General features: G+C 35.8%; 1 protein-coding gene across 7 annotated transcripts in view; it reads right to left on the bottom strand.

The window, feature by feature from the left end:
- The window catches only part of OSBPL8 (oxysterol binding protein like 8), a 169,185-nt gene that overhangs the window by 86,725 nt on the left and 68,250 nt on the right, over positions 1–14,210 (bottom strand). For 4 of the 7 annotated variants that reach the window (XM_047742863.1, XM_047742862.1, XM_047742861.1 and 1 more), the window contains one exon: positions 9,209–9,245. The exons of the other annotated variants lie outside the window; for them this stretch is intronic. In XM_047742863.1, coding sequence (XP_047598819.1) covers positions 9,209–9,245 — 37 coding nt within the window. The remainder of the gene's footprint in view (positions 1–9,208; positions 9,246–14,210) is intronic. 7 annotated transcript variants of the gene reach the window in all.

Below are 14,210 nucleotides of genomic sequence, written 5' to 3' on the forward strand. Positions count from 1 at the left end.
TAGAAAAACTTGAGGTTCTTTCAGAGACTGTCTTGCCTAAGACTAAGTAATAGAGATAGGATGTCCAACTCAGCATTTGCTTCCAAAGTCTAATCTCTTAAAAGTTCACTGCCCCAATAATCAATTTAAATAGTGTTTAAGGCTGTTATTCACCTATCTGGCCAAGCTACTAATAAAGATAAACAATGCCCAGATGCAGAGAGGACAGAAAAGAGAAACATACTCAATGAATGAATAGAGTAAATTGTGACCAAATCCACAGTACCCTAAGGTCTCCATGTCCTTTCATTTTACATTTCTGTGCTTTCTGCCTACAAAAACTTTAGGTTTATCTTGAGGGAGAATGATTCTGTCTTCACTACAGATTTAATTTTTAACTTAACCAGAATTTCATATTCACATTTTTATCACCATATCTTCTAAATCAATTGCTTTAAATTCAAATCATTTAAAAATTATATTTTAGGGACGCCTGGGTGGCTCAGTTGGTTAAGCAGCTGCCTTTGGCTCAGGTCACGATCCCAGCGTCCTGGGATCGAGTCCCACATCGGGCTCCTTGTTCTGTGGGGAGCCTGCTTCTCCCTCTGCCTCTGCCTGTGCTCACTCTCTCTCACTTTCTGACAAATAAATAAATAAAATCTTTAAAAAAAATTATATTTTAGCCCTATAAATTTCAGTGTAAAAATTCAAAAAAACCTCCCCTTAATACCCAAGAATCCTTTTATTTATCCCCTCTTCCACAACTACCACCCTGTTCTGAACTACCGTTGCTTTCCCACTGGATCACAGCAACAGATTTTTACTTAGTCTCCAAACTTACTGTCTTGCTCCTTGCTTGTGTAGAACTCATTCTCTACATAGAAGCCTGAACAATCTTTGTAAATCATCAATCAGATCTGCACCATGCAGAAATTTCCTCAATGGCTTTCCTCTATACTTGGAATAAATTCATGGCGTAAGAACTCAGAAGTGGCTGCCCTCCCTCCCCACCGTTACCTTTTCAATCTCATTCTTTACTACACTCCTCTTTAGTTACTTGGCTCTAGCTATAATGGCCTTGGTATTCTTCAAAACATGGCATTTTGCCCCAGTCTCTGGGCCTTTAACTCTCTGGTTCCCTCTACCTGGAAAACTCCGACCCCAGACTTTCACACTATTGACCCCGCTCATCATTTGTTATCTGTGTTCAAATGTTATCTCTTCAGAAAAGCTCTTCATGGTACTTGTGATAGTAAGTTCCCAATACAACTTGTAAATTTTTTTTTGGTTATTGTTCACTCTGCCACAATTATATCTATCACTTCATTGAACATGATTTTCATTGTAGCTCTTATCACTGTCTGAAATTTACCATTTGTTTGTTTATTGTCTACCTTCTCGATTAGACCATAAGCTCCATAAGCGCCATAAGAAGGGAGTTTTGTCTGCTTTATACTTGCACAAATCCTCAATCCCGGTATGGTTCTGGCATAGTGAAGGTGCTCAATAGAATCTTGCCAAAGGAACCCATCAACAAACTTTATATTTTTATAAAACTTCATTATCATAAAGTAAATAGCAGCTCCTTTGGTTACTAAACTCAAGATCCATTTAATTCAAAAAATCCTTAGTGAAATTAAAAATGTATGGTACTGGGGTGCCCGGGTGTCTCAGTGGGTTAAAGCCTCTGCCTTCGGCTCAGGTCATGATCCCGGGGTCCTGGGATCAAGCCCCGCATCAGGCTCTCTGCTCAGTGGAGAGCCTGCTTCCCCCTCTCTCTCTGCCTACTGGTAATCTCTGTCTGTCAAAAAAAAAAAAAAAAAAAAAGTATGGTACTGATGTAGGAAGAGACAATCTGACCTAAAGAACATAACAGAGAGGTCTCATAATCAAACCCATGCATATTTTGAGCCTAGACATACAAAAGAAGTAGGGAACAAAAAAGACTACTCCATTAATGATACTAGGAAAACTGAGTATTGGAAAATTAGGTCCTACCCTCATACCATGCACAAAGAATAGTTTTACAAAAATTAAAGACATAAATATAAAAAGCAAAACCTAAAACCTTTTAGGAGAAAATATAAAAAGAGTATCTTCATAAACTTGGTAGGGAATGACTCCCTGAAAAAGACACAACAAAGCATTATCCAAAAAACAAAGAACTGATAAATTCTACTATATTAAGATTTTAATCAAAAGGTACCATAAAAAGTTAAGAAGAAAAACAGGATATTTGCAACATATACAATTAACAAAGGGTTGGTATCCAGAATGTTAAAATAATAATAATAACCCTATAAATCAATTGGGAAAAGACCAACAATTCAATAGGAAAATTTAGGGATATATCAAAAAGCATAAAGAACCTAGGAATACATTTAACCAAGGAAATTAAAAACCTATACACTAAAAACTATAAGACAGTGATAGAAGAAATTGAAGACACAAATAAATGGAAAGACAGTCTATGCTCATGGACTGGAATAATTAATAGTTAAAATGTCCATACTAGGTGCCCGGCTAGCTCAGTCGGTAGAGCATGAGACTCTTAAAATATCCATATTACCTAAAGCAACCCAGATTCAATGCCACCCCTACCAAAATACCAATGGCAGGGTGCCTAGATGGCTCAGTCCGTTAAGTGTTCAACTCCTGATTTCAGCTCAGGTCATGAGATCGAGCCCCACATCAGGCTCCACGCTGAGCCTGGGATTCTTTCCCCATTCCTTTTCCCTCCTCCTCTACCTCCTGTAGCTTATGTGTGCTCTCTCTCTCTAAAGTAAAGAAATAAAATCTTTAAAAAATTTTTTTTTAATTCCAGTGCATTTTTCATAGAAATAAAACAAAAAATTCTAAAATTTGTATGGAGCCTCAAAAGACCCTGAATAATGAAAATAATCTTGAAACAGAAGAACAAAGCTGAAAGCATCATGCTCCCTGCTTTCAAACTATAAAAGAGAGCTAAGCAAAACAATAATCAAAGTAATCAAAACGGTATGGTACTAGCATAAAAACAAGACACAATAGATCAGAGGGCCCCAAAATACACTTATGCATATATGGTCAAATTAATTTATGACAAAGGAGCCAAGAATACATAATGAAGAAAAGGGCAGTCTCTTCAATAAGTAGTACTAAGGAAAATGGACAGCCATATACAAGAGTGAAACTGGACCACTACCTAACATCATATTCAAAAATTAATCAAAATGGATCAAAGACTTCAATGTAAGACCTGAAGCCCTAAAACACCTAAAAGAAAACACAGGTGGGGCATCTAGATGTCTCAGTGGGTTGAGCCTCTGCCTTCGGCTCAGGTCATAATCTTAAAGTCCTAGGATCGAGTCCCGCATCGGGCTCTCTGCTCAGCAGGGAGCCTGCTTCCCCCTCTCTCTCTGCCTGCCTCTCTGCCTATTTGTGATCTCTCTGTGTCAAATAAATAAATAAAATCTTTAAGGAAAAAAAAAAAAAAGAAAACACAGGCAATAAGCTCCTTGACATTAGATTTGGTGATGGATTTTTGGATCTGACACCAAAAGCAGAGGCAACGAAAGCAAAAATAAACAACAGGACCCCATCAAACTAAAAAGCTTCTATACCACAAAAGCAGCCATCAACAAAACGAAAACGAATCCTACTGAATGGGAGAAAATACTTGGAAGTCATGTATCTCATAAGGGGTTAATGTCCAAAATACATCAAGAACTTATACAACTCATCAGCAAAAACCAATTTGACTTAAAAATGGGCAGAAGGTCTGAATAAACACTTTTCCAGAGAAATAATGGCCAACAGGTACATGAAAAGATGCTAAACATCACTAATCATCAGGGAAATGCAAATCAAAACCATAATGAGCTATATTCTCACACCTATCAGAATGGCTATTATCCAAAAGAAATATCAAGTGTTGGCAAGGATATGGAGAAACCTGACTGCCTGTGCACAGTTGCTGGGTATGTAAATTGTTGTAGTCACTATGGAAAACAGTATGGAAGGTCCTCAAGAAGTTAATAATAGAAACTATCATACAATCTAGCAATTCAGCTTCCATATAATTTTCTGAAGAAAATGAAGACAGAGGGGCACCTGGGTGGCTCAGTGGGTTAAGGCCTCTGCCTTCTGCTCAGGTCATGATCCCAGGGTCCTGGGATCGAGCCCCACGTCGGGCTCTCTGCTCAGCGGGGAGCCTGCTCCCCCCCGCCCCGCCTGCCTCTCTGCCTACTTGTGATCTCTGTCAAATAAATAAATAAAATCTTTTAAAAAATTAACAAAAAGAAAAAAAAAAGAAAATGAAGACAGAAATTTGAAAAGATAAATGTACCCCTATGTTCACCATAGCATGGTATTATTTACCATAACCAAGACATGGAAACAACCAACGTGCCAATGACAAATGAATGGACTACTACTCAGCCATAAAGAAGAATGAAATTTTGCCATTCATAATGTGGATGGACCTTGAGAGAACTACGCTAAAAAAAATAAGTCTGACAGAGAAAGACAAATATGGTATGATCCAAATTCAAAAACCAAGTTCCAGGGCGCCTGGGTGGCTCAGTGGGTTAAAGCCTCTGCCTTCGGCTCAGGTCATGATCTCAGGGTCCTGGGATCGAGCCCCACTCAGCCGGGAGCCTGCTTCCCCCTTTCTCTCTGCCTGCTTCTCTGCCTGCTTGTGATCTCTGTCAAATAAATAAATAAATAAAATCTTAAAAAACAAAACAAAACCAAGTTCCTAGATCAGATACAAACAGGAGGGTAGTGAGCGGGCAAAATGGGTGAAGGGAATCAAAGGGTACAGACTTTCAGTTACAGAATAAGTCATGTGAATGAAATGTACAGCATGATGATTATAGCTAGTTAATGCTATACTACATATTTGAAAGTTGCTTAGAGAATAAATCTTAAAAGTTCTCATTATAAGAAAATAAAATCTGTAACTATGTATGGTGATGGATGTTAACTAGACTTACTGTGGTGACCATTTTGCAAAATATACAAATACTGAATCATCACTATATACCTGAAACTAATATAAATATGCCAACTGTATCTCAACACAAAAAAGATTTTTAATTAAAGAAAAAGGAAAATGGGGGGGTGGACACGAACAGTGAGTTCATGAAAGAAGAAATGTAAATGGCCAATAAATAAACACAAAGATGTTCATCCTCTTCGGTAACCAGAAAAAGACAAACTAAGATCACAATGAGGTAAATATTTTAAATTCAGTAAAATTGACAAAAATTAGTAAGTCTGATAACACCAAATGCTGATAGGGATGGGAATCAATGAGACATTTTAAGCACTGCTGCTGGAGAATAAACTGATACAAGCATATTGGAGAACAATATGGAACTACCCTATAAAATTGAATTTCAGCATACCTTATGGGTCCAACAATTCCACTTTTAGGTTTATGACACACAGCATTTTATCACTCATAAAATTAACCAAGCAAAACTTAGTGATACTTTCGGAATTCAAAAATATCAAAAAATACATTTTTTTAAAAAGCAAATGATAAAACATAAAATCTAGTCATCACTTCTTGGGGGCAAGCAACAGGGACAGAGGAGAGAAGGAGCACATGGTTGAATATGAGGGATTTTAAAGATTCATGTTCTTGAGTGGTAGGTTCAACACATACTCACTGGATGAGTCATCAGTACATTTTAGGCTAAACTAAAACACATTATGAGAAAACAACTAATAGAATTAAAGTATGTTTCAGTATTCATTCAGTAACAGGTATCTGAAGAAAATAGTTTGAGAAGTGCAAATTTAGTTGCATCTATCTCTAATTTCTTACTAGTTGAGGTATTACTATTTATGATTTTAAGAATGTTGAAGTGAGAGTGTAAAGTAATAGCAATATAGAGAGTATACTGTATATTTAGAAAAAATTTATGATTTTTTCCCTATTTATTCTCTTACCCCATTTGCAAACATTAACAACTATGCAGACGATAGGATTTGCAAAATATAAAAAATCACTTTGATGTCCTACATCATTTGTACAATCTTAGACTATTTGAATGTAAGCTCAAGAAGGGCATCCACTTTGTTTTCATTTGTACCCCTTGGCCTAAAACTGACAATAAATACTTGCTAAATGACGAGGTAGACATTTGACAAATGAATCACTCACTGCATGATTCCAGAATACTTTTCTGACACAATTCCCTTACTTACTCAAGATAGCATAATAGTGCCCTCTTCTGGTTCTACTTTATAGTGGAAATAAAGTAACCTATTTTGCTATTCATGTTGCATTATTATCTTAAGTATAGTAGAAACCAGCAATGCTGGAATAATTAATAGTAACATAATGTACCAGCTGTAACTTCTAAGAAGAACATGATTCTATAATTACCATCTTTACTTTATTAAGTCAACTCATCAATACAAAAATCTGAAGAATTTTTTTTAAGCTTCATAGTCTGGTGTTTGCACTTAATCTAAGGAAGCTCAGATAAAGTTAAGTAATTAAAGTCATAAGTATTCTCTATGTAAACCATAAGACTCCCCCTACAGACGGTGTACCTTTTCTCAAACACTTAAAGAATCTAAGTATGTTTGCATATATTATAGTTTTTTTCATTCAATACGGATCCTAATATTAATGAAATTACTTTTCACTCTAAAAGTGAATGTGATCTCCAGTAAATATACAGTTTCAACCTTCTAATAGTTGACAGAGTATAATATAAACTCATCTCTAATATATATTATATAGTCTGGTTTGCGTATGCAGAAAATATGTAATCACAATAAATGTCTTCTATTCCAAGTGGTAAGTAAAGATCCCCATTTATAAAATCCAATTCCTAAAACAGAACCATTTTGACTTGTATTAAAAATTCAATTCTATTTTTCAGTTCAGCACTGCCAATCAGCTCACCTAAGCCAACATTTAAATATATGAGGTAACTAAAGTAATTGGAAGATCCACTCAGGTATCAAGTAAGGCTGCCAAGAAAACATAAAAATATTTTGATATCTATATACTTTTTTCAACTTTTAAAATTTCTACTATACTAAGGGCACCTGGGTGGCTCAGTGGGTTAAGCCTCTGCCTTCAGCTCAGGTCATGATCCTGGGGTGCTGGGATCGAGCCCTACGTTGGGCTCTCTGTTAGCAGGAAGCCTGCTTTCCCCTCCCTGCTGTCTGCGTCTCTGCCTATTTGTGATCTCTGTCTGTCAAATAAATAAATAAAATCTTAAAAAACTTTTTTTCTACTATTCTAAAAATGCTAGTTATAAAATAAACAATATATTTAAAATACTATGAATTGTTGTAATTATGAATTTTTAAAAGGATTTTTGAAAAAGATTTTATTTTTACTTTTAAGTAATATCTACACTTGGGATGCCCGGTGGCTCAGTTGGTTAAGCGTCTGCCTTCAGCTCAGGTCATGAACCCAGGGTGCTGGGATTCAGTCCCACACTGGGCTCCTTGCTCAGCAGGGAATCTGCTTCTCCCTCTGCCTGCCACTCCCCTTGCTTGGGTGCACTCACTCTCTCTCTCTCTCAAATAAATAAAATCTTAAATAATAATAATAATAAAATTTTTAAAAAATAATCTCTACACCCAACATGGGGCTTGAACTTACAACCCCAAAATCAAGATTGGCATGCTCTATGGACTGAGCCAGGTAGGTGCCACTGTAAAAAGGAATTTTAACATATTAGTTTAAATAGTCTCTTTTTAGAAAAAAATTACATACATACTACAATCAGTATTGGAGACAAACAGCAACCAATCCATACCAAAGAATTTTACAACTAGAAAAATGGTTGCTGTTACCCTGCTCAGTCTCCTTCTTTAGCCAATGGGGGAAAAAATGAGCCCCAGAGCAGTGAACTGACTTGCAATTGTCAGGTAACTGTTTAGGACTAAATACTAAAACTTTCTAAATCAATATAATTTCTACATTGCCATTCAATAAAGTTTAAATCTGGGGCGCCTGGGTGGCTCAGTGGGTTAATGCCGCTGCCTTCGGCTCAGGTCATGATCCCAGGGTTCTGGGATCGAGCCCCGCATCGGGCTCTCTGCTCAGCAGGGAGCCTGCTTCCTCCTCTCTCTCTGCCTGCCTCTGCCTACTTGTGATCTCTGTCTGTCAAATAAATAAATAAAATATTAAAATAAATAAATAAATAAATAAAGTTTAAATCTTTTTTTTTTTAGATTTTATTTATTTGACAGAGAGATCACAAGCAGGCAGAGAGACAGGCAGAGAGAGAGGGGAAGCAGGCTCCCTGCTGAGCAGAGAGCCCGATGCGGGCTCGATCCCAGGACCCTGAGATCATGACCTGAGTTGAAGGTAGAGGCTTAACCTACTGAGCCACGCAGATGCCCCAAAGTTTAAATCTTTATCTGATTTATGACACAGTAATATTTTAATTATGTGGTCAGATCTGAATTCAGCAAACTGATGGTTTCATTGTGATGTTTTAAAACCAGGAAAGAACACACTGGGCTAGTACCCAACTCTAATCCCTTGATCCTTTAAGTTCTTAGCTTCAGGCTCTGTATCTACAAAGTTAATGCTTTATTAGATGATATCTGAGGTTCCTTTCACCTCAGTAATTCTGTGATTTTCCAATACAAAAGTTGCCTCTGTTATAATGCTCTGAAATTATCTATTAATGGGGGTATAACTCCCCTGCTAGACTATCATGATCCTTTAGGGCAGGGCACATGTTTTACTCATCATATATCCCTCCACATAGGTAGCACAGTGGTCAAAAAACCTTTTTTTCAGACATAAATTTAATGTGTATATTTTCTAAATCCCTTAGATGAAACATGTTTCACTTATGAAATCCCCAAAGTACAAATAAATGTATTTCATAACCAAATTATCTATTATGTAAAGATTATGAAAAAACAAAAGTTTTCATTTTCAAATGGTAGTGAATTTCTTGTTCCATATCCAGTCTCCAAGAAGTCTAGTCTATGCTTTATGATGATTGTACAAAGGAATACTATGAAAAAGAGTTCCTGAATTATGAATTAGATAATTAGCTAAGTAAATAATCCATCTTTAGACAATCAAGTAGTAAATATACAAACTATCAATCTCAGATGGGCACTGACAGCTTTTCAGTGCCTAGAAAGAAAAGTAGATGACTTAATAATCAAAAGAGAAATATTGTATGCCTTTTATAAGTACATAGCAAAATATGTCTCCAAATATGCCATTCAAACTTTGGCTACTTACTTGAGGGCCCAAGGACATCTTTGCTATCACCAAGAAGCTTTAAATGCAGGGTAATTGAGCAGCAAACAAATACAATCCAAACCAGGAAGAAGCAAAATGCATCAGGATTGAAGCAGCAGTGAAACAAAAGGACAAGGAAAATAAGCATTAGTTTATAAGTAGAAAGCACATGCACATCAATCCTAATAATCATAATTCACAAGGAATTTCCTTTGCCACACATAAAAAGAAGTTGGCTTAAGCATTATCAAATATTTGTTTAAATTTTGGAAAACAAAGATGGAAAGACAAAAATGAAATCAACTAAGTATTTTGTTTTAAAAATTATTCAAATCAAAATTACTTTCAATTTTAACTCAAGATGTAGGTTAGGAGTGGTACAATTATTTAGAAATGTAAGGGAAAGCCCAAAGTTGCTCATTCTTTATATTTAAATGGTTTTAAAATCTATAGCACCCATGCACTGTTAAATATTAGTTCTGCATGCCATGAAAGCACCAACTCTACATAGAAATTCAGCCTGTTTCTTCTATAAAAAGAAAGGAACATTTACCGAGTGCTTATTATATGCCAAGCATTGTGCAAAGAGCTTTTACAAAAACATCAATAAAGTAGAACAAATTTTTTCTCAAATGGCCAAAAAAACAGAGGAATATTGATTAGAATGATAAATTGATAAATTTTATTGTCAGACAAACTTTCTTAGGAGCCACTAAATAGGAACTATTAGCACATGGACCTACTGATCTTTAGGAAGTAAGAAGACCCAATTCTGAAATGAGTAACTTGCAATTAACTAAAAGAAACAGTAAAAGACTACTGACCTTTTGTCTAGAAACTATTTTAACATAGAACATTATGCTAAATGTTGCCTATGGAGATTATGCTAAATGTTGCCTATGGACAAGTGTTTTGGTCTCCTTTGGTAGAAATAGAGTCCTTAGCTTTCCTTCATCTCAAATACCAAGTATAGTAACATCAAAACTAAAGTTACAACAAAAATAAAAAAAATTCCCACTGATTACATTATTGCTTGCTTTTATTTAAAGAAAATGAAGGAATCAATTATCTGTGACCAAAAAGAAAGGTAGCAGTTGTTTGCTTTGCCTCTTTCAGAAAAATCTTGGACCTGCTGCTTCCCTAAAGCTCAAAATTGTGTTTTAACTCCTTTAAAGATATTTACTCTAGTCATTTTTCTGCAGTTGCCCATTCTTCTACAAACTGATTTCAACTTCACAGATAAACTAAAAAAATAAATCTATAATGACAATGAACTAATTGTGCTCAAGTCCCTGTTACTTATGGCCATGTTACCACAACTAGCAAACATGTGGTAAAAGATTAAAGTATTTTTGGCAGGAGAGCTCTACAAAGGCTCCAGTGATCCCCAGGTCTTTGTGTATAATCCCCTCTCTTAAGAGAGTATTTTGGACTCAAACACTTCTAATGAACAGAATATGGCAGAAGTGAATGGATGTCATTTCCAAGATTACACAGTAAAATGACCATGACCTCCATCTTATTTATAGTCTCTCGATCTCCTTGGGGAAAGCCAACTGCAGAGTCAGGAGGCAGCCTTGTAGGTAGGCCCATGAGGTGAAGGAATGATGTCTGTCAACAACTGACTACTTGAGTTTGTAAATAAATCTCCTGCCTTGACCCTCCTTGTCCTCCATCCACCCGGTCCAGCTTTCAGGTGAAACTGCAGCACACAGCCTCCCCAGTAGCTTGACTGCAACCATTTGAGAGATTATTGAGTCAGAGACACCTAGTAAACTGCTTTTGGATTCCTGACCCACAGAAATTATAAAATAACAAGTACTGTTGTTTTATGCCACTTAATTTTTGGATAATTTGCTATATATCAATAAATAACTAATATGATAACAGAAAGAAGGAAAATGACTTGACAGGTATTTCATAGACAGTCTCTAAAAATACCTTTTTGTATTGATATGAATAATTACTAATTTCCCTAGATTTACCATTAAATATGAATTTCTTGAAGGAGAACAACGGTTCTAACCATATATGCACAGCTGGGACTATTTAATTTCACAAGACCAGTCATTTCTGAAGGTTTTTTAGTTGGTCTTCTATTTAGGATAAACGATTAAGTTCACTTTCATCGTACATATTTTCAAATTCTGTTAATTAACAGCATTATATCAACTTCTTTGCAGCTGTACTCCTTGCCTGTTTGCGCCCAGAAAATAATCTCTAGCATACAGCTACAAATTCTGGTATTTGTTTCAAATTATGCTTTCAACATAACTTCAAGCATGTTTGTCATAGAAATCTGATTCTATTAATCTATCTTTTTTTCATATTGAGACACTGAGGAATCAAAATAAACACTGTCTATTCCTATCACTGATGGCCCCAACCAAGTATTTATGAGTACCTATTATATAGACAGGTATTTCAGGCACCAAGGGATATAGCAGTGAACAAAAAAGACAAAAAGTTTGCCCTTTGTGGTAGTTATGTTCTAGTGGGAGAGATGTACAATAACATACTAAACAAGTAAAAATGTGTTTCATATTATATAGTATAAAAACTAAGGAAAAGATAAGCAGAGAACAAGGACACATAAAGTGTTAAGGAAGAGGGAGTTATAATTTAAGATTAGGTAGCCTAAGAAGACTTCACTACAGAATTGATTGAATAAAATGAGGGAGTTTATCATAACGACATGAAGGGGAAGAGTATTCTAGGCAGAGAGAGGAACAAGTGTAGAGTTGAGGAGTGGGATGGGAGCAAGTCTGGAAGGCTTGGAGCATAGTAAAAAGTCCAGAGAGGCAGGAATACAAGGAGGAGAGTAGTAGGAAATGAAGTCAAAGAAGTAAGGGGGTGCCAGATCATGTAGGACCTAGTCAGGACTTGGCTTTATTCTGAATGAGATAGGAAGCCACTGGATTTCTGAGAAAAGGAGTGACATAATCTTATTATGTTTTAACAGGATTGTTCTGGCTGCTATGTTGAGAATGGACTAGAGGGACAGGAGTATAATCAGTTAGGAAGTTACTGTAATACTCTAGGGGAGAGTTGAAGGGAAACTTGGACCAGGTGGTAGCAGTAAGGGTGAGAGGAAGTAGGTAAGTTCTAAATATATTTTGAAAGTAAAGCCAACAGGATTTCCAAACAGAACAAGTATGAAGTTTTGCTGTTGTTGTTGTTGTTGTATTTTTTTTTTAAAGGATAAATGATAGAAGAGTTGCAGTCTGAGTACCTGGAAGAATGGAACTCTCACTGTCTAAGATGGAAAAGACAGTGAGAAGGGTTAGTTTACAGAAAGAAACAGAAGTGCTAAGTTTGAGACAGGTTAAGTTTGAAATATCGTTAGCCATCCAACTCAAAACATCAAGTAGGCAACTGGACATACAAACCTGTATAGAGAAAGGTTCAGGTTGGTAAGAAACAGTATAAATTATAGTATGTGTGACGGGTAGGGTGTAAGACCTGAATGGCTAATCACAGGAGACTAAAAATGCAACAGAAAAAAAGAACAGGCACCAGAAAACATACATTATAATGGAACAATAGAACTAAGAATTAAGCTGAAACACTCTAAATAAAAGTGGAAATAAAATTTTAAAAAAAAAATACGCAAGACTTCAGAAACCTTCCCCAGAATGTTGCAGATACAGAGGCATTAAACTGTAATACAAATGAAATTACCCTCCCAGAATTGCCTGTAAGTAATGCCAACGGGAAATGGGATATAAGTAATTGAAGATATATATTAATTTTCACCAAGTAACTTATAACACTTGTATGCATGGCTAAATTGCATACTACGCTTCTTACTTTTACTGCTTTTAGGACCTGGGCCTAGTTTGTACAGCTCCATGTTGTATAACACATGAATAAAGACAATGTGAAATTATTGATGTGGGAACACTCTACGCAAGTATCTTGTAAAGTTTAAAAAGTAAAAAGCTAGCCACCCTTCTTGGCTTTTGTTAGAGAACCAAAATATTATGTGAAACTCAAAGAATCCCAGAACTTTTCCTCAGCTTGTTCAAAAAAAGACCATTAAAGATATGATAGAAACATTTTCTCTAACTGAATAACACCATATTTGTCATTATACCTTCAACAATGTCCACACAGTCATTTCAACAGTTTCTTTGTCCTATACACAGATTCTCTGTTTTGGCACAATGTATGGGGTGAAAGTGATAAAATAATAGTAACAAGCCTAGAATTGTTCTATTTATTATTAATTAGTATGCTAACAACTATTTTAACTAAAAGCATGAAATACAGTCATTACCTAAATCTTTACTGAATTTCGTTGACAAACCTCAGAGAAAGAGCATTATGCAAAAATGGGATTTTACTTAATATACTTCTAAATACTTGCCACACCATCTATAATTAGCATAAAACTTTCAGAAGTATAAATGAATAAGCAGAAGTTCATAATCACACCCTTCATCCTGGGAAAACCTTTAGTCCTAAGCAATTCAGGACAGATGGCCACTTTATAATACAGAAACAATACTATAAGAACTATTAAGCCTGATTCCATTGCCTTAAGCACAGCACCTCCCCCTTAACATACATATGGATTTGACTTAAGCCATCTTTTGAGCTTAAGCCAAAGCACAGCTTTGCTACAACTTGAAAATAAAGTTTCAAAAAAAAAAAAAAAAAAGTTTCAAGCAAGTTGCTCCTCTTCCCCCAACATAGTTAATCAAGTTGTGTTCATAGAGCAATCCTTCTGCAGCTGGCTCTCAGAAGCCACAATTTGAAAGGAGGATTATATAAAACACCCCAAGAGTGCTCTATTTAGTGTTATCTTTGGCCCTTGAAGTAAGAGTCTTCAGTGAGAGATCTAAAACACAGCAGAGATTTGTTTGTTCTTCCTACAAGGAGTCCTCTTTCTACACTCAACTTTTTATATTCTTGCAATCAACTGCGAAACACACATTGTGTACATTTTATCCCTGGGTTTTACAGGAGACATTTTACAGAAATATTTTTCTAGGAACTA

The sequence above is a fragment of the Lutra lutra genome, chromosome 8, assembly GCF_902655055.1.
Source record: "Lutra lutra chromosome 8, mLutLut1.2, whole genome shotgun sequence".
NCBI lineage: Eukaryota > Metazoa > Chordata > Mammalia > Carnivora > Mustelidae > Lutra > Lutra lutra.